General features: G+C 50.3%; 1 protein-coding gene across 4 annotated transcripts in view; it reads right to left on the reverse strand.

Annotated features, from left to right (window-relative positions):
* Positions 1-282: 282 nt before the first annotated feature.
* MXRA8 (matrix remodeling associated 8) overlaps positions 283-23,179 on the reverse strand; it is a 31,929-nt gene continuing 9,032 nt past the window's right edge. For 2 of the 4 annotated variants that reach the window (XM_013194709.3, XM_066981905.1), the window contains 11 exons: positions 17,578-17,717; positions 17,127-17,204; positions 11,716-11,739; positions 10,994-11,302; positions 10,346-10,447; positions 8,617-9,075; positions 4,081-4,239; positions 3,035-3,065; positions 2,301-2,377; positions 1,553-1,630; positions 283-664 (listed from right to left, as the gene is read on the reverse strand). In XM_013194709.3, the coding sequence (XP_013050163.2) occupies positions 639-664; positions 1,553-1,630; positions 2,301-2,377; positions 3,035-3,065; positions 4,081-4,239; positions 8,617-9,075; positions 10,346-10,447; positions 10,994-11,302; positions 11,716-11,739; positions 17,127-17,175 (1,314 nt within the window). In that variant the 5' untranslated portion in view covers positions 17,176-17,204; positions 17,578-17,717 and the 3' untranslated portion in view covers positions 283-638. Of the gene's footprint in view, positions 665-1,552; positions 1,631-2,300; positions 2,378-3,034; positions 3,066-4,080; positions 4,240-8,616; positions 9,076-10,345; positions 10,448-10,993; positions 11,303-11,715; positions 11,740-17,126; positions 17,361-17,577; positions 17,718-23,179 lie in introns of those variants that run through there. The other 2 variants (XM_066981904.1, XM_066981906.1) reach the window with 2 other exon arrangements.

The following is a 23,179-nucleotide window of genomic DNA, read 5'->3' on the forward strand; positions in this document are numbered from 1 at the left end:
CACTACCCTGGTGGCAAGAAACTACATCTGTGTGCCTCCCTTTCCCCTATAAAATGAGGATATTGACATTTCCCCATTCGTAAATTGAGGTATTTACATTGTCGTTTGTGAAGGGCTGAATTAGTCTCTTTTTATTTCACCTGGAACACGTAAAGTGCTAAGTGACAGTATTGTTTCTCCTGATTTCTACCAGCATATGAGAGATCACAATCAGGCTTTGCTATTGCTTTTCTAATGAATGCACTGCACGGAAAAATGCCTGACATAATGATGGCTCAAGAATAGTGATGCAGGTTGGTTTATTTTAAGCAGTAACGTCAAAGCAAAAGGTCTGCTGATTCAGCCCATAAAAATCATTGATGCATAAAAACAACAATAATATCAGAAAGAAAAAGGGAAGGGAGGACTGGGAGAACAAAAGAAGAAAAGTAAACCAAAACCCATCATAAGTGCACACAAGACAGATGGTCTAACTCTTTTGGGAAGCATTTGCAAATACCCTTGTGCTTACTGGGGAGAAACTCTACATGAAAAATGTATGGTAACTGGAGGGACATGATATCAAGAAAAGGCATCTCTTTTCCATTTATCTATCTTTGATTGAAGCTTCTGGTCCAGCCAGCAGCTTGGGAACGTCTTCATTTACAGTATTCCTTCCTGAAATCTGAAAGCAAATTGAAATGGAGGTCAGTACCTTGATGGCAATCTCAAAGCATCCACAGAAACACACTGTGTAAGCACTTAGCTCTACAGTGACGGGTGACCATTTGCAGTCAGCTATGCTCTCATTATCCTCTTCATAAACCCCACAGTAAGATTTATGGTATATAAATTCTTGCACAGATTGTTTCTGAAGAATGTAGGCAAAATATTGTCAGAACTGTACCAAGAGCTGCAGGTCTAAGGCAACTCATGGGCTCTCTAGATCACTTCCTTCTTGCTCTCATTTCAGTCACACTTACTATGTTCTGAATTGATACGAAAGCAGTCACAGAACCTAACAACCTTCTTACCAGTGCTGTTTGTTTTAAGTGCAACCCTGAAAACCGAGGGATAACACGCAGAATTAAGACTGGATAAACAAAATGAGATTCAGCTCCTACAGAGAGAGCTGTTTGCTTTTGTTGGATGAAGTAAAAGGCTGCCCATTGCCCATAAACGAATTCAGCTCAGAACACTCTTCTGCACAGTGTTTTCTTCACAAACACAATGCCAGTACTTTTTTGAGATACATCTTTCTCTGAGGCTGTAATAAAGAATGTGCTATTCCAACCCTGCTAGGCATTCTTTTTCCAATAAAGAAAAAAAAAAAATCTATTTGTGCCATGCCAAAAGCTTTTAAAAACCTAATCACCACTTGGATCTTGTGGCTCCATGATGAAAGGATAGGAAGGGAACTGGCTTCTCATTCCTGCTCTCATTTGTCATGATGTTTACCATTCCTCGTTTGACTGTGGCTTGGTCAGCTTACTGCTATACTATGTTCCTCCCTCCTTCAACCCATCAAAAGGCTCCTACAGCCACCAATTAGGGTGAAGCAGGTCATTATTACCTTTGTCTAAGTCGATGTTCTTTGCTGGGAAGGTTCTGGCTTGCTCAGCCTTCTCCTTCAGGATGTTGTTTTTGTAATCTGTGTAAGGGAGGAGTGTAATTCAGACAGCTATCAGAACATTAAACGAAAACAAAGTTTTATAGGCAAGGGAGATGGGATCAGCCCTTCCCTGAAGTACTCGACGCCCAGCATCTCCAGATCTCTAGGAGTACCTCATGGAGTTACTCAGCAGGAGAAGGAAACATGCTACAACTTAGCTGTTTTTGATTTTTTTTCCTGGCACTAATCAGTTACACACACTTCAGTTTCCTGCTCCTCATAGGTACCACTGATTCTTCGGCTATGTAACAACAAGCTCTGGATTATCTGGGTCAAGGTCATGTGAAGGTGACTGATGCAGTTATTTAAAGAATTTGCTCAGAGGAAAGTTCCCTTGAGACACACACACACAAATTTTATACCTGTGCTGTCCTGGTTTGCAGCCCACTCCCTGCAAATCCTCTGTTCTTTACTTCAGCTTTTATATCTACCTCGTTTACACACAGCAATTCTGTATCTTGGGACCTGAAGTTTGCCAGCTCGTTCTTTTAAAGGTTGTACCTTTTCTAGGGGTGAGATTCTCATAAATCTGCCCTTTAAAATCAGGAGGTTAAGTCGCTATAAAATGGGCACCTAAATACCTTTAGGAAATCCTCAGTTACAACAAGTTTTGACCTGGCCTAGAGAAGGGCTGCTAGCCGATGCATACCCAGCCTGATGTCTTCACTTCTGTACTGAGTCAGATCTGTCGTGTCGACTGTAAATTCTTTAAGATTTACATCCTTCCTGAAAAAGGAATGAGAGTGAAAATCGGTTATTGCCACATCCTTTAATATTTTTATTCTCCTTTTACATTTTTTCACAATTGCTTTCTAGTGCTACTTTAAAGAATTTAATCTACATTGTTTATTTGCTACACAGCTGGAGGACAGCTGAAAAAACTATAGATTTCATTCTTTATTAAGAACAGGTGATTTTCACAGTAATCTCTGTAGTACCCTTTTCAGCTTCTGCAAGGTTCCCTTGAAGAAAATATGACAAACAGCTTTCAGCAGACCATCCTGCTCACTAGTGAACCTGATCCTCCTCTCTTTTGCTTTTACTGTCTTTGTTACTGACACCAAAAGATCTTTGGCTAGTTGGTTGTTTTTTTCCCCATGAGTTTGTCTGGAGCCTAGAATGATGGTGAGCCAATTTGAACTGGAACTTTCCCATTTCTTCCACTTCAATATATATAATAAAACATAAAGGGACCCAGATACACTATCTTGGCCCACGTCCAACTACTAAACTGTATCAAACAGTCTATGCTTTACACGGCTGTGTTCTTACTAACCAGATCCTCAGCTGTTTTAGGATCTTAATGACAGCAGAGGCTTGGGACCACTAAGTTCATTAGTATGTATTCTAGCCACAGATAGTAGATCCTGTAATTATACTTACTCTCCATATTTCTTCACGTTGTATTCATAGCCTAAACAGGAAGAAGAAATAAAATGAACAACCAACTCCCAGATACCACTGATAACAATAACACACAGCAGTTATTCACAGTGCTCTTTGTTGTGATGCTTACAGGAAGTGTTTTCACAAGCCCCCTAACACACAAGAATTCATGCATGTCCCCCTGCCACAGGGAGCTCCCCTTTGCTTTACTCACCAGCTTTCTGATGGTCTTCCCAAATCTGAGGATGGCCAGCCATGAGAAACTACAGCCATCCCCATTTTTCATTTCTTACCTGCCATTTATTACACAAATATTTAGCCTATCTGTCATCTCCTGCGCGCTGGTGCTGCACCTGTCCAGCCCCAGCCCATTGCTCAGGCCTGCCTCCATCACACGCTGCAGACACCAGTTTCCCTCTGCCTTCCACTTGCCAGGTATCTAAACAGACTCCTGTCTCACTCCAGCCAGCAAGGAATGATAATTTTGGGCTCCTCTTTTTTATAGAAAAAGCAGGGCCAGGAGTCTGTCCCCTCTTTGCAAATCAACTCCACTCTAGTCAGCGGGGACAGCCCACTGTCTGTTGGTGCTACCCCCTGACGTGTGAATAAGGACAGATGTGGTACTGCAAAAGAGGGCATAAGAAGACAAACATTCCCTGGTATTTGCTTTTTTTGTGGCATCCAAAACTGTTTCTGTGGACCAAAAGATCTCAGAGTACGTTTATCTAATTACACACAGTCACCCAGTACAGGGGGTTCAGCAAGGACTTGAAAAAATCTTAGTCCCCACGGGATGCACGTAAGCTCTAAAAAAATCCCACCTTCAATAAAACTCAGCGAATCAAGGGCTGGACATTTTTACCCCACTCTAATGAATCTCTCTCGGCATCAGCACCTGCAGAAACTCTCTCCTCTGTGCTGGGTTTCCAGAAGAGGATCGCTGGCTTCAGCGTTGTGCTGCGCAGCAACTGTTTGCAGAATCAGCTGCCCTGCCACAGGACGCTCCCGTAAGCACCACAGGGACGATCTTCTCCAGCACCTACCTCTCTGCCGGCGCTTGCGGGTGATGAGGACGACGATGATGAGGAGGACGATGAAGAGCAGCAGCGTCGCCAGGACGTAGCCCAGCTGCTGGAAGAAGTGGATGCGGCTCTCGGGGATGATGACGTTTATCACGTTGTGGCCCCTGACAACATTGGGATCTGGGGGCGGAGGAAAAGGAGAACAGGATGATAATTGCAATTGGCATTCACAGCACAGCACGACTGCAGGTGGACGCAAATGTGGACCCAAAAAGCACGGGCAGTGAGAAGCTTCTCAACTTAATGAGGTAACGAGCAAATGGCTGCTGAATTTCCAACATGCTGCACCTTTGTCAGATGGAAGGTGTCTGTGCTCATCGCAAAACTGTTACACTTCCTGGAGTACCAAGCATTAACTGTGGCCACTGCACACCCCCGCGCTGCTGCCTGGCTCTCAGCACGCTGCTCGCCTTCACTGCGGAGTTGAAGTCAGAAGGAAGCCCCAGGAGGCAGCCCGGAGCCTCCCGCGGGGTAACGCAGCCCCGCGCCGGGTCCCCTGCAACACACGCACCGCGCTGCCTCGGCTCCAGACAGCTCAAGTATGAAGCAGCCACTCCCTGCCAAGGGTTATAATTTACAGAGTGGGAGGAATTTCCAATGCCAAAGAATGAGTTTCCTTTTCAAATAAAAAAAAAAAATCAATAAAATAAATAAAATAAAAACCCGCAAAGAAAAGCCAAGATTCCATTCCAGTGGTGGGTGCAGCAGCCTTTCAGTTCCTCGGCGCAGGGAAGGGTAACTCAAAACTTTTACGTGGAACATTTTTGTAGATCTCAAATAAATAGGTCAAGGCTTTGCACACAGAAAGGGAAAGCGACTTCTCTGCTCGCAAGGATCCCAGGCCCAGGCCTCCAAGTCACCCCACGTCAACGCAGACAACCCGGGCTCCGTCTCCTCCTTTCTGCCTATATCAGTGTTTAATTACAAACACTGGTCGAACGCTGCTCACTGTTACTCCGTGATAACCTGGGGCTGTTCCTGGGCTAAAGGCAGCCTGACACCAGCAGGCTGAGAGCAGATTTCCTGCTTTGCTAACGAGGTTTGATGCTCGCAGCAGGGCCAAAACCAGGAGGGCCAGAGCTCCGGTGGCACCTTTCCCTGCCCGCTCTGCACCTCCAGGACACTGTCAGAGCAAAGCTCCTGCTTCCTTCAACCCCTTGCTTCCTCTTAAGCCTGTCTCACGCAGAGACTGGGACACCAATACGCGCTGATCTCATCATGGGGCACTGAGAAGCCACAGGGGTGAGAGTCAGACGGGCAGTCTGGTTCCTTATCACACAGGGACGGTGTCCAGCTCGTTCTCTGTATTCCACCAGGGCCAGATTCCCCCAGCGGCGTTCTGGTGTTCCTCCTTAAGCGCAGTGACATCTCCAGCACCAGTTAAGGTCAGAGCTGATCAGCAGGAACAGGAATGTCGCAGCTGAGCTAAGCCAGCGAGTTCATCATTATTTCAACAGCTGGTTTTCCTTTTGAGGCCGTTTGGGAATGTTAGAGACTGCTCATTTCCATCGGCACGGCACTGTAAATAGGCTGAGCCCAGAAATTCAATATTCCCCACAAAAAACTCAGCACCAAGAGCGCTGATTCTGTCCAGCCTCACCCTCCATGACAGCAGGGAGGCAAACAGCTTATTAAGCTAACCAGCAAACCTCTTCATCAAACGCTTGAGCAACCCAAGGCCACAGGGCATCAGAAAATGCCTAAATATAAATTAGGATTCAGATAATAGGTCCAGAGCAGTTAAGGCTTAGGAAGCTCATCACGGTGTCTGGGTCAGCTCCGGCTTTAGAAAAGCAGGCAGCAGGTAAATGAGCGCTTGCTCCCCAGACACTGCAGGTAGGTCAATTAAAGTAACCCTGGATGAAATTTTGGGAGCTGCTGGCACAGCGACTGGTTCCAGTTGGTCGAGTACCTTGTTTGCAGCGTTGAAAAACAACCCACCCGCTGTGAAATCAACTAAAATGATCGCGGACGGAGGCACGGTCTGACACCAGCAATGGTTGTTTGCTAATACTAACAGCACTCCTGGAAAATGGGGAGGTTTTAGCAGCTGCTCCGGTCTGGTTGCTGCAGCGTCTGCTGGCACTGCTGGATGGTTTGTGTTTCCTGACTCCACTGCTGAAAACGAGCATGTGTTTTTCACCACAGCTAAGAAATACCATACCAAAAAGAACCGCAAAGCTGCAATCAGTATAGGGACGGTTCTGCTTTCACAAACCCCTGCATCACGAAGGGCGTCTTCAGCAGCTGCCCTACGGAGACTGCAGCCCCTGGAGCAGCCATCGAGCCCGAAGGCAGCAGACCTGAAGGCTTTTTCCTGGCTTTTTGCTTTCCCCCAGTACTGCAGGGCAGGAGCTGATCTGAGACTTCAGTCAACATCAGAGAGGTGGCTACAACGGCAAGCTGTGGAAACAGAGATGCAGAAACTTTGGGCCTCCTTAGCCCCAAAATAGTTGGAACGGAGGTGCCTTTACATTACTTTACCAAAATGCCAAGGGGCAGATCCTTCTGCTGGGGAAAAAAAAATGGAGAGGGCTCCACCAAGAGCTCGCAGCTGCTGGGTATGTGGCCCGTTTTGTTTTCAGGGCTACCAAAGACTGGGAATAGGCCAGCAATAAGCAAGAGACGCAAGAGATGCTGTTCTTCACTCACTTGTTCCAAAGCAAACGCGGAGTAAAAAATGCACTACATTAGTACACACACAACACATTTGTTCTGCTGGGACTGAGAACAGAATTGAACTCATGTTTATAGTTCAAAACAGGATGAAATTTCCTGTCTGGAAATGGCTCTGAGCCTTGGAGCTACGCCAGAAGCTATAGCTGCTTGCTGAAAAAAAAAAAAAAATACCCTCCCTGTTTTGCTTTTGTTATCTCCTGGTGTTTCAGTTTGCCTTTAAGTCACAGCCCGGAGAAGTCCTGCACAGCTTTTTGTGGAGAAGGGCAGCACCTCAGCCCTTCCTGCTACTCACAAACCGGGCACGTACCAGCAGGCTGCTCACCAGCAGCGGGGCTGAGCGCGGCTCCCTGAATGTCTTCGCTCTTCCCCGTTCCCACCGACTCAGCACATTCTTGTGTGTGGTGCTCTCCGACCAGCTGAGCGTTCGCTGCCCCTAGGGGACAAAGCTCTTCCAAGGCTGTTCTTCTTGGGGGTGGGAATGGCTTTTCTCAGGAAGGCCAGTTCCTTCAGCAGCGGGGCATTACTGCCAAACTAAGACAGCCCCGGCAGGCTGAATTACTTGCAGGTTCTGCCTAACGCCCGAGCGAGTAGGTAAAAACTCAGCAACAACGAGGACGGCATCTAGGAGAGAGGGGAACAGGCTCCTGGGTGGGCACCTCTGGAAACACGATGTAGTTTCCATCTGCACAACGTGATCTAAATAGGACTCGAGGGCAGCAAAAGAGTCAGGGGCAGGGAGACTGGTATTTGTGTGTCCTGACCTCTGCGCCAGCTCAGCCCCAACGGCCACCTCTCTTCGGTACCGCCTGGTTTTCTGGACACCAGCCTCGGTCCCAGTGGGAAGGTTTAGGTTTCTGTGACACGAAAAAAACTAATTGCCGGAGAAGAACGGACCTGTTTAAAAATGTATGAAGCATGTCGAAATTCTGTATCGAGCAGCCAATAAATATTAAACCACAATGAGTACGTTAAAATGTTAATAAGGAACTATACCCAGAAGATTAAAAAAAAATATTAAACTTGGGATTTTTCTTCTGCCTGAACTAAGCGTGACAGCTGGGGGTTTGGACGGGCTGTCAAATGATAACTCACTGCAGTGGAAAATGTGAAAATTGGGTTAAGAAAAAAAAAAAAAAGCTGAAGGGTGGAGGAAAATTCCTGGTGGTTGATTCCGTGCAGCCTGGCACCTGGCGCAGCCTAAACCCCTGCGCGACGGGGAGAGAAGCGCGAACAGCAGCATGTTGTCGCGGCAGAGGCAGCGCAGACCTGACCCCTACTCCACACCCTCTCCTGGTTCAGAAAAGCAATCAGAACAGGGAGCCTGCTAGAAAAACAGCCTGCTTGCCTCAGGGCACGCGAGCCTCGCAGAGCAGCGCAGGCTGCCTGGGAGCAGAGCAAGCAGCAGGAGATGTCGTCAGTCCCGCTCGGCAGGCAGGGTAATGAGCCCCGATGGGTGGGAGCCTCCTCGCTGGGTGGGACCCTCCTCGTTAGGCGCAGCTCCGTGTTAAACAGCTCCAGGGATCCTCACGTATCTCTAAGCCTGTAGCTCCAGGTGCACCGGGGTAATGGAAACAGCTCAGGAACACCCCGGCCTACACACCGGAGCCGTACCCTAGCAGTGAGGGAGGCAAGAGCTCACCTACTCCTCCGACCTTAGGGGCAGGAACACCAGAAAGGTTCATGCAGGAAACCTCAGGGTTGCTCTGAGTTGCGCCTTCGCTGCCGTGGTGTCTGCGGTACCTCTGCAGGGCACCGTTTGCCCTGACCACACTCCCTCCCTCCCTCCTGCAGTCAGGGCTGCTGCCAGAAGGCACTTACCGAGGGCCGGGGCAGTGTTGTGGGTTGTGAGGTTCACCACCTTCTTCTCCCTCACCGGCTCTGTCACGAAGACTTGGTAGATCCTCCTCTCGTGCAGGCCGCAGTAGTGGTGGTGCAGGTGGCAGGAGTAGGTGCCCTCGTCCGCGCTTTCCAGCTCTGAAATGCGGAGGGAGAAGTCCCCCAGGGCGAAGGCCGTGTCAGTGATGTTCATCTTCTGACGAATGAAGAGCGGGCCGTAGGAGCGGCGCTCGCCGGAGGCGTACAGATCAATCAGGCGGTCGGCGCGGTCGTGGGGAACCCCCGGGGGCTGCCTGTCCCAGTGGACCACCTGCTGCTCCTCTTCGCTGTGCCGCTCCGTCCAGATGTGGTTCCTGTTCACGCAGGGAAGCATCACCGTGCTGCCTTCCAGGGCAACGATCACGGCCTTCTCCCCATCCCAGTACTCCTTTGCTGCTTTGGCTGCAGAGAGGACAAGTTGTAGAGCCTTGGTACGTGCACGTTTACACGCTCACCCTGTGCCTAAGGACACCCAGACGTGCCTGAGGTCGCTCCCAGACCCTGCAGTCCTATAACACATCCCCTACAAAGACCCCGAAGCGCCACCGGGGTGGCGTGCCTTATTCACGCTCCCCTCAGCAGTCAATAAACAAATGTACCTGCACCTTCCACACCCTAGGTCGGTGCATGATGCAGGACCTCCTCCCTTTCCTCCTAACAGGGCTCACCTCCTGCTTCACACAGCAGGAAGCACGTTCCCTCAGCAGGCTTCATCTTCGATGTGCCGTGCCTTGCTCCTCCAAGCAGGAAATGCTTTCCTAGCCACAAGTGCCCTAATTACCGGGGAAGTTCAAGGAGCACTGTTTTGCATTTGATTCTTTTGTTATTCCTTTTCAAGAACAAAAACACGGATGAGCAGATTGGGGCTCGCAGGGCAGGCTGGGCGTTCTTACAGCATCGAAGCCGTGAGAACAGCAGAAGGAATACACTTCTCTCCTATCCCATCAGCCTCTTGGAAAACTCAGCCCTCCAACAGCTTCCCAGCACAGCCAGTCCCAGAGGCTTCACTTGTGCATTACATAAAGGTGGATTTAAATCACACATTAGTGATGCTTCTGCAGTGTAGGTGGCACACACTGCAGTTGCCAACAGCCCTGAGAAGCTTGCTTTTAGAGCTGGAGTCAAGGCGTGGTGCACAAAGAGGTTTTTTTTTTTAACTCCAAGCTTCTCAGGACTAAGCTCCCCAGACCCGTGTGACAAGGCAGATGTTTGTGGCTAACTTGACTAATGAGGGACTGTTACTAAGGATGTTTTACTGCCGGAGCACTAACGGGACAGTTAGCTAGCTGGGCTGCCTAATGCAAACAGTTAACAGCCTCTCTGCAGGGCTTGGCAGAGGCCAAGAAAGAAGGGAGGTTCATAAAAACACACGTTGGCTAAAATAACGAAACTTGAGGAGTCTAACAGAGAACAGCCCAGCGAGCACCACCGCCTCCTGGTGCGCTGCAGGACTCTTGTGGCACCTGTGCCCTGAACCTGCAACAAGAAGGAATCACAAAACCCTTCACCCACGCTGCTCCTCTCTGACACGAGCAGCACAGCATCCAACGCCTTCTGTGGATCAGCACACAAACCCCACTGGGAATTCAGCAGCGTCCTGGCACCCACCAGACTCCAGCTGCCAAAGCCTGCCCCTTGCAGAGAGGGGCACCAAGCTGTCCGTCACACCCACCTTTCTTGGTGATATCCAGTTGGATTTTCACAGTTTCGTACAAGTGGCAGTAGTGGTGGTGGAGATTACACGAGTATATGCCTCCGTCACTCTCTGCAACGTCTAGGGCAACGAAGAAGAGAGGGGAAGATGAATATTTCACGCTAAGATAACATTTTTGTCATTTATGCCATTTCCCAAATGCTTGTGTGGATGCACACAGGGGCCGTTACACAGCTTAGAACAAAGTCCTATCACCAGAGAGGGTTAAGCAGAAGAACCATCTCACCTAACATAATAATTTGTTCTGTTTATTTGCTCTTGTGTGGAAAGAGGATGCCAGATGGAAAGAGGAAGCCAATTTAAGTGTAGCTAAGAGCAGGCATAGGAAGAATGACAACCTTGGGTTTATGGAGCTGAAACAGTCAAAGGTCCACAAGAAGCCCACAGGACTTTTAGACAGTGAGTTATTGATTCCCTTTTAAAATGGGATTGGTTCAAAGGGGAATAAAACACTATTGCCAGTGATTCACGTAACCTCATTAGGCTCATCTTTACTTTCAGAAAAGTGCTTTGTAAAATAGCCATTTTCACTGGAAAGCACAAAGTCAGCTTAGATGAATCCTCCGCTGTGCAGAAAGCACGGGGAGAAAAGATGCTGCTTAGTACCTTTGATCACCAGAGAGAAGTTGCCGTCTGTAAAAGCGTTCTGCGGCATGAAGATCCTCCCTTGGTTGTAGGAGCTGTACACACGCTGATCCCCCGCCGAGTACATGTCACAGAGCCTCTCCATCTTGTTGTCCCCGTAGTAGGTGCTGTACACGTCCCAGTGCACCACGCGCTGGCGGTCGTTCAGGCGATCCTGGGTCCACACCATGCGGTAGCTCTTGCAGGGCAGGACGGCCTGCGAGCCCAGCGTGGCGCTGATGTTCAGCACAGACACTACGACGCTGTTGGGGTTGGAGGCATCGGCTGGGACTGAGAGCCAGGAGCAAAGAAAGAAAAACAGTTTCTGGATTAACAGCATGTGAAGAAGGGGCTAGAGTAAGATCCAGTCCTGCCCTAGAATCTCTGCTCACCTTCCACTCAAAATAAAGTAATTTTCAAGACAACACAGAGCTCTCTCATGAACAAAATACAATAGAAAGACACTTAAAACTGATGGTTTCATTCAGCAAAAACAATGTCTGTTATCAGGATCCTGAATTTGATGTGTCCTACCTACCTTTCAGTCTTAACCCCCACTTATATCAATGTTTAGAGACACTCGTTCACAGTTGCTGCCTATGGAGGTTAGCCACGAAATGCCCATCGGGGGTGCGTGATTCCATAACACCTCATTTCTTCTCACAACGACAAAAAAACAGGCAGATTACAGAGATGTCACTCACCTGAATATAAATAAACAACAGAACCTGTCAAAGCAGAAAAAAAAGAGCGTTACTGACAATGAAAGACACAAATGCACTCCTAGCAGCAGTTGTCTCCTCTGCTGTCCCATCCATCCCTCCCTTCTCTGTTAATACTTATTTAATGAGTGTTACAGTTAAGCCCAGAGCTCAGATCTTGCTTGGCCCATGCTGCAGCAAACACTGTGCTCTCACAGCAACCGCCTGATCCAACAAACTCACGCTTAAGAGCAACAAGGGAAATGCTCAGCCTGCAACTGAATTTTGTACAGCCCCTGTCCTTATTTCATACCGTCTATAGCTACAGTTTTTTCCACCCTGCTATTCAAACACTACACCAAAGGTATGTCAGTGCATCACCCACTGAAACTGCCCGAAAGGCATCTTCTGCTATTTAACACGCTCTGTGTAGGACAAAAAATGAGAACCCAAGGAGGCAGGACTGGGCAGGGGGGTGGGAGGCACCGACACCAGAGGATCTGATACTCGCCCTTGCATGGGAAGCAGCAGAAACAGCAGGACGAGAAGAGTTTCCCTTGCAGGCTGCATTCCTGAGCTGCACGTTCCCACAGGCTGTCTACGCCTTCTCATTCCTTTCGCCTACCCTGGACTGGACCTTATTTTAGGCTAAGCAAGAAAATAAAACATCCACCAGCTTTTGTTGAAGCATTTCCTGTGTGCTCGTTCCAAGGCAGTCCCAGCAGTGTTTTCCACCCTGTCCCACTCACAACCCCCTGCCAGTGGGCACAGATCTGTATGGGCAGCAGCAGCCTCCGCCTTGGAGCTGTGATTAGCTCTGGGAACATGTTTGCTGGGCTCGCATCACTGCTCAGCAAGAAAATAGAAGGAAGGTGCCTCCAGTGGCCTTCCTGCCCCTCCAACGTCCCTGGTGTTGACCAGCACACACACGCACTTGCCTGGGAGCAAGAGTTCCCTAAGATGAGAAGTGTTCTGTCCTTCCCCAAAGGCAGAGGGCACTGGTAACCCTGCGGGGTGCTGAGACTGCCCGTCCTCTGCTGGGCAGCCTCGGGCTGGCTCCCCGGAGCCTCTCCTGCTCCCATTCCTGCCCTGCACAGCCGGCCATGTAACGCTCTGGAAGCGACCACGATCCTCTCCAACTCATGTGACGCAGATCTGTGCAGGAAGAGCTTTGCGAGACATTAACTGACGTCTTTGTTTCTGCATCTCTCCGGCCCAGCGCCTCCTGCTTGGTGTGTAGGAGGGGTCTGGAGGTCTCCTGGCATCACGCTTTGGGAGCACGAAGCAGGCTCTCAGCACAACGACAACATTATCTCCCAGACCAGCCAAGCCCAAGTAGGCTCCAGCAGGACAGCTGGATGTTTTGTGCTGCTAATGTCAGCAGCACAATGCCCTCCTGACAAAGGCTGCTTTTTTTTATTATTATTATTTTCAGCCCTGGGATTTATTCATTTGAAAAAAGAAAAAATTAACTCCAGACCGGGGCTATTTTAACCACACCCTCAACGCCCGGGCTGGGAATAAACTCCGCTTCTTTGCCTTTTCCTATCACAAAACACCGGGCAGCGACACCAGAGAACAGAAACGAGCGGCACTGCCTGCTGAACTGCCAGTTCAGAGACACCTCCTGCACTTACAGCCTCAGCATCACAAAGAAAAAAAAAATCCAGCCTCCTCCCAGAGCCGGTCAGCCAGTTTTAGAGTGAACAGAGTCGCTCTCGGGAGGCTCGGGAGCAGCCAGCCCTCAGCACCCATCGGTGGCAGGGGGACCCGGCAGTGCTGACGTGCATCTGCAGCGCGACAAGGGAACAACGTGGTGTCACGAGGTGTCACAAGGTGTCACAAGGTGACCTGCGCGTAAGGAAGCGTGGCTGGGATCTCGCTTCAGCGCTCGTTAACGCGGTTTGGTGCTGCAGAAGCAGGCTCCTCTGGCTGAGCAGCAGGAATGCGTTCGCTTTGCTCCCTTCCTCTTGCAAGCTAATGGGAAAAACACGGAGCCCAGCCATAGCGCCGTAAATCTCACATCCGACAGGGACATCCACCGAAGCCTTCCAGCGTGCTCTGCTCGGCGGCCAGGCCCAGCCCCAGGCCAAGGCCAGCGCCGGGTTTGGGCCTTGGTGGTGCCCTGCTGCACCTCCCAGCCCCTCTCCGTGCCACCCCCGGGGAACTCCAGGGTCCCTCCAGGTCTGCCCCTGGGTGACCAGGGGCATTGCTTCCTTTTAGGAGAAGGGAAAAGCATCCGCTGACGCCCTGCCTGCCTTCTGCCAGGCTGTTTTGACTTGCTGGGTCACACAAAGACAGCCCAGGGCTACTGTCACGTTGTGCACTAGAACCAAACACCTTAACAGACGGCAAGGCAGGACTCACCGTACTTTCATTTTAAAATATTTCAAATTCCACGTGGAGGATGATCACCCTGCCCTCTCTCCGAGTGATAAACCCACCGGAGACGAAGAAACTCATCCCCTGCCATGTTCTGTGCAGACTCAGCACGCCTCTCAGCAGGATCCCAGAGGTATTCTGCTGGTCCCGCAATATAGGAAGAGGAAAGCAGCCTGCAGGTTTCTAATCCCTTGTAAAAAGCAGGGCCAGCTCTTACTTCTTGAATCCCAGCCATCTTTATAGCAAAGAATTAGGCTGCAGAGAGCGCAGGCAAGCTAGAAGCAGAAGCCCCAGGCGCTGAGAGACGTGCTGCATGTCGGAGCTCTCCAGGCTCTGTCCTTGGAGCAGCTCAAAGAGAAAAGTGGCCTTGCCTGAGCAGGACCCCTGCTCTTCTGCTCCCAGAGGCTGCTGGCAGAGGCAGGAGCACGTGCTGAGGAAACCACCACATTCCTGTCCCATGCTGGAGAACACCAGAACAGAAACTGCAAACCCAGAGCGGCAGCCTGAGCGCCAAGCGGCACGAACGCCCCACGGGGCACGGAAACAGGCAGGGCTTCTGCTGGGCGCAGGAAGAGCTGGGCCACCAAAGCCAGCAGAGGCGGGATAAGCTGCCGGGATCGGTGTCTTACAAGACAATGAGCATCCCCGGAGCCCAGATCGTAGTGGTGGGCAGGAAAAAAAAACTAAAAATTCCCCGGAGACATGAATGTCACATCCCACCAGGAATGGGGGTTGAAACAAGTCTCCGAGGCTGATGCTCTGCTTGCCTAAGCTCAGCTCATTACCTCTTTGCACACCTTCCTACCACCTCCTGGTCTCCGTTTCTTATTTTTCAATAAAGAGAATTCTGCATTAAGGATGCCTTCACACCAGGGGTGAGGAGGGATGGTCTAAGCCTAGACAAAGGACACGTTCTTCGGGAAATCTGTGCGGCAGATTCCTTCTTTTTCCCACAAATCCCCTTGCTTATGCAGAGGATTTAAAGGTCTCTGTAGAGCTGTTTCACAATTATCACAAAAACAGAAGCTTGTGCTACCGAGCCATTTCCAAATACTTTTGGAGAACGGCAGTGGCTCCATCCTGCCCCTGCGGGGAGCTGACACGGTGTCTGCGAGGCCCTGACGGCTTATGGCACAGTAACCCCAAGGAGACAGCAACGCGTGAGCCCAGCACTATTCTAGTAGCCAATATTTTAACCCAGTAGCCCGCACCACCTGGCTGCAACCCAAACAAGCAGGGGAGGGAGATGGTGAGCAACACAGCCTCGTGCCTCGATGTCTTCTGCTCACCTGCCCCAGCTGCCCGAGGACTGCAGGACCAGGCTTCTCACTTAAACAAGGCCTCCCCTACAAAGCCATCCGATGGCTGTTGGACTTTGGACTTTTACCTAAGTCTCTGTGCTTGTTTATTTTTAAAGGCTCGCTGGGGCAGCTTTCTCAACGGCAGAGGACAGCGCTTGCAAGAAGGATGTTGGGACTGGAGAGCCGTTAGCCGCCCCCCAGCCCCAACAGTTCCAACATCAGCTGCAGGTAGGAACGTGCCCTGAGCTGGCACGAAGCAAGAATGTGCTGCCTCAGCACGAAGGGAAAAGTCTCCTGCCTGTACAAGAAACTGATCGCATCCTGGCCACTCGCAGATTTGCCCGAACTTCCTCGCGGAGAGCTCAGATGTTAGCTCAGCTTTGTGAGCCCTTCGCTGGTTTGTGTACTTCACGCTGGCTCCGGGCCCACGGAGCAGTTCGCAGAGCCATTCCAAACGCTGCGCTGCTCCTCCCTGCAAGACGTTAACGCTTGAGGGTGTGGTTCTTCTCCGAGAGGGAGCATCTCAGCAAAAAAAGGCACAGATTTCTTCCCCTCTCCCCTCCCCATCTTCTGCCATTACGCTAAGCTGATCTGGGTGGGTACGGCAGGACTCAGCACGGTGGCTGCCTGGCGTGCGGACAGTTCTGTCTCCAAAATACACCCAAAAACGCCTGTGTGAGACCAGACCATCCTTAGGTGGGATACTGCTGCCTCCCCGCAGCCCTCCAGTGCTGTGCAGCAGCCCAACCTGCTATTCCTGCCCCAGGCGCTCCCAAAGCTCTGCCAAACCGCGCCGGGGAGCAGCTGGACTGGTTGGTGCTTCTGAAATACAACGCGTGGCCTCCCTCCTTCCTTACCCCACCGCCCCACTAGTTTTCTGAGACACGTTAACCCTTCTTTCCTTATGACTGGCCCCATGTGATGTCCATTCCTTGCCTTTAGGCACTGCAAAGCCAGAGAGGATCAAAGCCAGAGAGGATTTGGTGATGTGGGAGCTAGATTAATGAGGGACCGAAGCGAGAACTCTTCATCTTCCTCCATCTCCTCTGAGCGAGGCCTTCCCACGCCGTTCCTGGAGCTGCAGTTGGTCCTTGCCCACAGACAGGTGCCTTCCTTAGGGACCAGCGTGCTGCAAGGGTGGATTTGCTGGGCTGTTGCAACTAAGGACACTGTGTCCTCTTGCAGCCTTTACAGCACGTTGTAGCAGAGGGAAAGGCAGAAGCCATTCTGTTACTGTACGCTCATCACACTTGTCCTTGTCTCTTCCCTGCACCTTAACCTTAAAGTGAGTTCGTATCTGTCCTTATGCTGACAGGGCAAAAAATAGCATTCATTTTGTCTTCCATCCTGAACACACATACACACGTACCAGCTGTTTCTGCCCCTTCAGAAGCATACAACAACCTGTAACTAGCCAAGCTTGACAGCATTCTCATTTCAGCTTACTGCCTTTGAATCTGCTGAAGGGAACTGACATGAAAAAGTAAATTGCACAAACGCTGGATGAAGTAGCACTGAAACAACCCCAAGCATTTCTCCAGTCTCCCTCCTTTCCTCTCAAAAAGGAAAAAAGTAGGAGAAATCCATAATTCCCTCCCCTCACAGAGCAGAACCCAGCTAACTCAGGAATCTGAACAAAATCTCCCAAAGATAACAGTCCAAAACCTCCAGCCCCGTCCTCTGCAGCTGAAATAAACCCAAGCGACACCGTGTTATCAGCTAGGAGCTTACTTTGCTGAAGCACAAGCTGCCACAGGAGGAGTTTTGCTAGTTGCTCCATTTCTTCAGCTTCTCCGTGTTTCCGTCTCTCTTGAAAAACAAGTTAAAGACTTTTTTTTTTTTTTTTAACAACTGGAAAACACTATGACCTCATCAATTTACATCCAGAAAGCTGTGGACAGCGGCTCACATTCTGCAGAGTTACTCCACCTCCAACTCCTGACTCCCCACCTCCCCTCTCTGCTCTCCCCCCACCCGGCTCGCACTCCACCTCCTTCCCTCCCCTAACTCTGCCTGCAGTCACTACAAACACCCACTCTCCTCTTTTCCCCTCCCTCTGGGACCTTCTGATCTGCCCCGACTTTGATGTGAAAGTTTTATCGGGTACAGTTGGTCCCACACAGCTCTCGAAACAATCCTTCTCCCTCCCCCGGGGATGGAACTAATTTTCCTTGTACTTTACTTGATCCAGCTGTTCCTCTCTTTGTTTGACGCTCGTCCAGCTGTCTGCTCGAGACTGGATTTATTCTGTTGCCTTCAGTGGTTTTTTGATCTTTGCTTCCTCATATGGTTTTACTTTAAGTTCAAGTCTCAGAAGACAACCTAGAAAACAATGTTTACCCTGTCCTGTGATTTGTAAGCAAGGGCTTAAGAGCAACTACCTTAGCGAGAGGCTAATAATGACAAAGACCTGAATGAGTACAGGGAGCTCAGGGCAGTGCAGGCAGAGCAGCCTAGAACACAACCAAAGCCCCTGCTGCGATGTGGGGAACAGGTTTCCCTGTCAGAGAAAGCTCGGTCAAATTTCGGATTTCTGTATCGAAGCCTTCAGACCAGAACTGAACAAGCTGTGCCTGCTCAGCACCACAGCAAGCAGCCAACACCTTGCAGTAACGCTGCTCATCCCCGCTGCACACCCGTGAGATAAAACCAGCCCTGACAGCACTGCCAGGGCAGCAACAGCATCAAGCGATGACTGAATTTTCACCAGCCGTTCTTCTCAGGGGAAAGACTGGTACGTTAGCCTGCTCCTAAAGCCTGGCCTGGGTTTCTATAAGCCGCTTCAGCGTCCCACAAAGAGCAGGAGCAGTAAGGTGGTCAGTTACTGAACACCACCAGTGCCAAACAGCAAAGACTAAATTCTAAAACTGCAGTAAATTCTAAAACTGGACACAGTGCTCACAAAAGAAAGGCTACATACACCCCTTCGCTGTACACTCACACAGACCAGTTAAGGTTCAGATCGCTTCGGTTTGCACCGGTCATCGGCCGTCCAGCGTAGCGGATCGCCGCTTCAGGTGCTGCAAAACGCTCACGGGGACAGGCTCCACGCTGCTGGGCTAACCAAGCTTTTAGTGAAATCCTCCCCTCCTGCCACCATTAAAAGATTGAAGCTTTACCAGCCTAACTGAAGGGGGCAGCAACCTTCGCAGGTAGTGGAAAGAGCTGCACGAGGCTGCTGGAGGAGCCACTTGGAACAGGTTCACTTTACCCTCCTCCTCTGTAAGCGTTCAGCCATTTATTTCTCTTCCACATCAATCCAAGTCTGAGCTTTTAAAGACATAACCCAACCCCAGTGCAGAAATGTGGCGCGCCCTCCAGCAGGGTAAGCTGGTAAAGCCACCGGGTTGGGGTTTTCAACACCCTGGCCCACGAGGTGCCGGGGGAGGTGGGTTGGAGAGGCTCGGATGCTGCTTTACACCAGGAACATTTCCACCTCCCCTGGGCAGGACTAACAACCCAATCCGTGCAGGTGGCTAAACTGGCCTGCAGGAGCCTTTTAATGCAAGACCTGAAGGAAAATCGCATGACCAGAAACCAAGGAAATGGCGTAGGGGCTGTCGGTATATGTCAGGGAACAAAACACGGTGAAGTTCTCTGTTTGCTCTTGCTCTGTTGTTAAATCGCTGTTGGTTGTGGTTAGCAGTGTGTAGCAGATTAAACCATACAATCAAGTTAGTCATCGAGTGGAAAATTTGGGGGAAAGGGCATTTAACTTCTCATTCTTGAATGTCCGTCTATAGAGCAGAGCCAGATACATGAGAACTTAAAAGCGAGGGCCCTCCCATGGCACTCCGTGGGTACAAACTTAATTGCCCCACTTGAATTTTTCCCTTCTGGCATTTTTCTGTGTACCAGGAGAGAGAGATTTACTCCACCCAGAGGGGGCTGCGCTTCAGCAAAGAGGAGGGCATTACAATTACAACCAAAACCCCGACCAACATCTAAATACCCTGCAGCAAGACAAACCCTGGAAACAGCCAGACGAAAATAGCCCAGAACTTCATCGAGGGCAGGATCCTCTCTGCAGCAGCAGACAGAACCAGATGCTTCCAAGGAATTCCAAGAAATTTGAGCTATTATTATTAAATAATTTGACCATGAACAAAGCTTGCTGTTAACCCTGGATATCTTCACGCTGTCCAAACCAGACCCAGATAACTGCCAGCGAAACGTTCGAAAACCATCTTCAGAAAGAACCCCGTGAAATTACACTGCAAACTTCAGCTCTGTGATTTATGTAGTTATATTAAGTGGGAAGTTGTGGGTAATTAGACACCTACAACCACTCAGCGCAAGTTCCCACACTTCAGCCGAGCTGTGTCAATAGCCTCTATGCTCACACGGCCGGCCTAATTGCAGCCCTAACCTAAAACACGGGTTGGTCTTTGCAAGCCTCGGATATTTGCATTAGTCCGATTCCACAACCAGCTGCATGCAGCAAAGGCTCCTGCTGCTCCATGTCCCCCGAATCAAAACTTGCTGGCAGGCCCTCAGGGATCACAGCAAACACTACGCTGATCTTCAGCAGCTCAGAGAGAAGTTGAGGGGATGAAGGAGCCTCCCCTGCTGCCTCTGTCCGGCCAGGGAGCTAGGCAAGAGGCTCAAATCTGACAGCCTTTTGTCCAGCTGCGTCATCAGAGAAGCCTGGAAAACGTCTGGCTGGGGGACAAGAAGCTGTCCCCGCGGTGCAGGCGGCAGCCCCAGCACCCTCTCCTCGCCCCAGTTCCTCCCAGGCGCAGGCAGAGCCCTTCGGGGTGCAGCTCCAGGTTGCTTCCCCCCCTCTCTGCCTCCAGCTCTGGCGCTGCAGAGGTTACTGGCTGCTTCTCTCGCCTGCTCCCTGGGCTAGCTGCAGATCGCTGTGGTTGCTGCTGTCACGGACTGGCTATTTCCTGACTGAAGAAAGCCAAGTTCAGGCTGAGCCCACTGAAGCCTCCTGAAGAAAACAGCCCTGTGGAAGAGAAGAGGAACAGCTTCTCTGGGGTTCACAACGAGGGGAAGAAAGGGACCCAGGAGGGCATTCCACAGATCCTGGCCCTTTCCTCGCTGTCGCTCTGTGCGGTGTCTACTCAGCCCCAGAGCCTTGCTACGCCAGAGGGAGCTGGGCCAGGCAGCTGCACCACGCTTTGCCCAGGCCGGTGCTGGATGCCCAGCTCCGTTCTCCACGGAGGGCAGGCTACAGAACCCTGGTCAGCCTTTCCCCTTCCACAGCGGTGCTTTGGGTATTGATTCTCAAAACAAGAAGCATCCCCCAGCTGCCCACTGTGGCACAGCCAGCCGCCTACCCCAACCACAAAGCCTGTCCAAAGAAAGCAGCTTCGTCCGTGCAAGGAAAGGTCCCTCCCAGCACCGGCACAAGGGGCTTTGCTTCCAGCTCTGCACCTGCCGGCCTCATCGCGGGTCAGGCGAGCAGGGAGAAAGGCTCTTCTGTTTCCACACTCACCCCTATTTCACCCAGAAATGCTGGTGACTCAGAGAGATTAATTGGCCTGTGGCAAGCAGTAGTGAGCAAGCCACGTCTGGCAGGCAGTTTGCTCTCCCAGATCTCTTCCATTTCACCGTTTTTGTTTTCCACGGCTGCAGGCTGCACTGAGAGACCTCCTGGACTGAAGACCATCGGTGTAGAAGGCTGAGCAGAGAGCGGACTGGGAAGAAGGCCTGATGCAAAGAGGTCCCTCTGTCTTTTTATCACCATTTTGAGAACCAGTAAACTTGGAAGCAGGAGGGGAAGCAGCCACTTCCACCCCATTTTTACAGCTATAAATCCATGTAACATATTGGAAAGGAATGCCAGGATTAACGCTCTGTTGACACAAGGACACAAATTATAGTACAAAGCCTGATGTGCAAAGAAAAAAGAGAACAGCTCTGCCCAGGAACAGAAACAAGGATAAATATACCTCCATATTCGCTCCCCCTTTCTAAGAAAGGCCTGGTGTAGGCCAGGGGAGCCGTCAGAGCTGCCTGCTGCTGGAAAAGAGCAACACAACAGAGCCACATGAATTACCAGAGGGGATGCACTTCCCGGGAGGCTTCGTTTGGTTGCGAAGCTTTTCTCATTAAAATAAATCTTTCAGCTGCAATGAATCCCATAAGCAAGGCTGGAATAATCCAACTTGCAGCAAGAGCTGTGAACTAAAAGGACAAAACTGAAAGCCGACCACAATGACAGGGCTGTCGAGCGAAGCCTGTCATTAGTGCAGTGATGTAACCCGCAGCAACTCACAGACCCAGCAGCACAAGGTTTGCCCTCTGTTCCCCAGCTGTAAATGCTATAGCCCCTGATCTGCCTTCTCTGAAGAGCCTGTTCGGGATGACAAGTCGAGGGGCTGGCCAGATGTTTTTCTGCTTTGTTTCCTTGCGCTGGGGACCGCTGTTATCCCCAGCCCGGGCTGCAGTCACCAAACCAACAGCTGAGGCAAATGCACAAGAACGGCAGATCTCCGACATCCCTTTTACTAAGTACACATATCACGACAACAGCTAACGATTTCACTTAATAACACCCCTTGAACAACCCATTCCCAGCAAGGAGAAAGACGAAGCCCACAAAACCACCACACAGTTGCAGTCTCTGCTGTGCTACGCCCAAGCACCCGAAGCAGAATCAGAGCTGTGCACGAACAGTGCTGGTGGGGACTGCCATTTGCAGGCGATTCCTCTTCTCCTGCCTGTCTCAGCTGTCCAGCTGAGAAGCTCTCCTTCCTTCCCCACGTGCCAAACGTGCTAGAGCATGAATTCATCGATGTGATGTGTGCATACGCATCAGCGATAAAAACTGGCCAGGTATGTAAGATATTTAGTTAGAGGGAATCTTAAGAGGGGGTCGATCTTCTGCTTAAGGCACCGAGCTTCGCACTTTGCCAGGCAGAGACCTGCCCAGAGGAGGAGTGAAGCTACAGCATCCAGGCAGGCTGCTCTTACTGAGGAGACGAATGTCTGCGTGCATCCGTGTGTTTTTGTGCTCTTCCAGCGCTACTGTCCTGGTAACAGGTCCGAGAGCTCTGTCTGCACCTTTGGCTGTGAGGCGGCCCCACAGCCCAGTGGTTCCTGTCGTCTAGCATCTTTGGATGGCACTATATTTAAACACTCCTTTTTGCTGGAAAGCTGTCAGCTTCAGATTCCTGGGATTCATCTCAAAACCATTAATAGGAACCAGTTACAAAAACAGAGAAATTGCCCAGGAAACCAACAGATTTTTATTTTTTTTTTCCAGACTGAAAACTGAAGATTATTTTTCCAAGATAAAAATGTGTTTTGGCAATTCTGCCACAACACGAAATCCAAAAAGCTGGGTTCAGTGTGGGGAGAAAAGCCAAACGGATTCATGTGCCCCAAAAACCATCAGAGGCAGATACCCAAGCAGGTATAAACCAGCAAGCTTCTATTAACTACCATGGACCTACGTCAGTTTACACCGAGTGTCTTCCTCATAAAACCTTTGCAAAGTGTTCCACAAACGCTTCAAGACCTATCCGATCATTAATCCTACCACTAGTGAGCTTTAGGTAAGAGCAAAACTTATTTATCCTTCTCATTAGAAGAGGATGCAGTCAGAATCTCCCTGCCTTCGCCTTTTCTGTTGATCTCGCACAGCTCTGCTTCACCAGATGGTTTTTCTGGTGCAGAAGACATTTGTGTATTGATAAAATGTATCGTGCCACTCATAGCCTGTGAAAATCACTGTCAAAAAACTGTCAAAATAAGTCTTTTTGACAGTAAAAACAGTTCTTTTGAATCAGCATCAGATCTCACGTTGTTCCAAATAAGCACCTGAATCAGAT

Source organism: Anser cygnoides, chromosome 23, assembly GCF_040182565.1.
Source record: "Anser cygnoides isolate HZ-2024a breed goose chromosome 23, Taihu_goose_T2T_genome, whole genome shotgun sequence".
In the NCBI taxonomy this organism is placed as follows: Eukaryota; Metazoa; Chordata; class Aves; order Anseriformes; family Anatidae; genus Anser; species Anser cygnoides.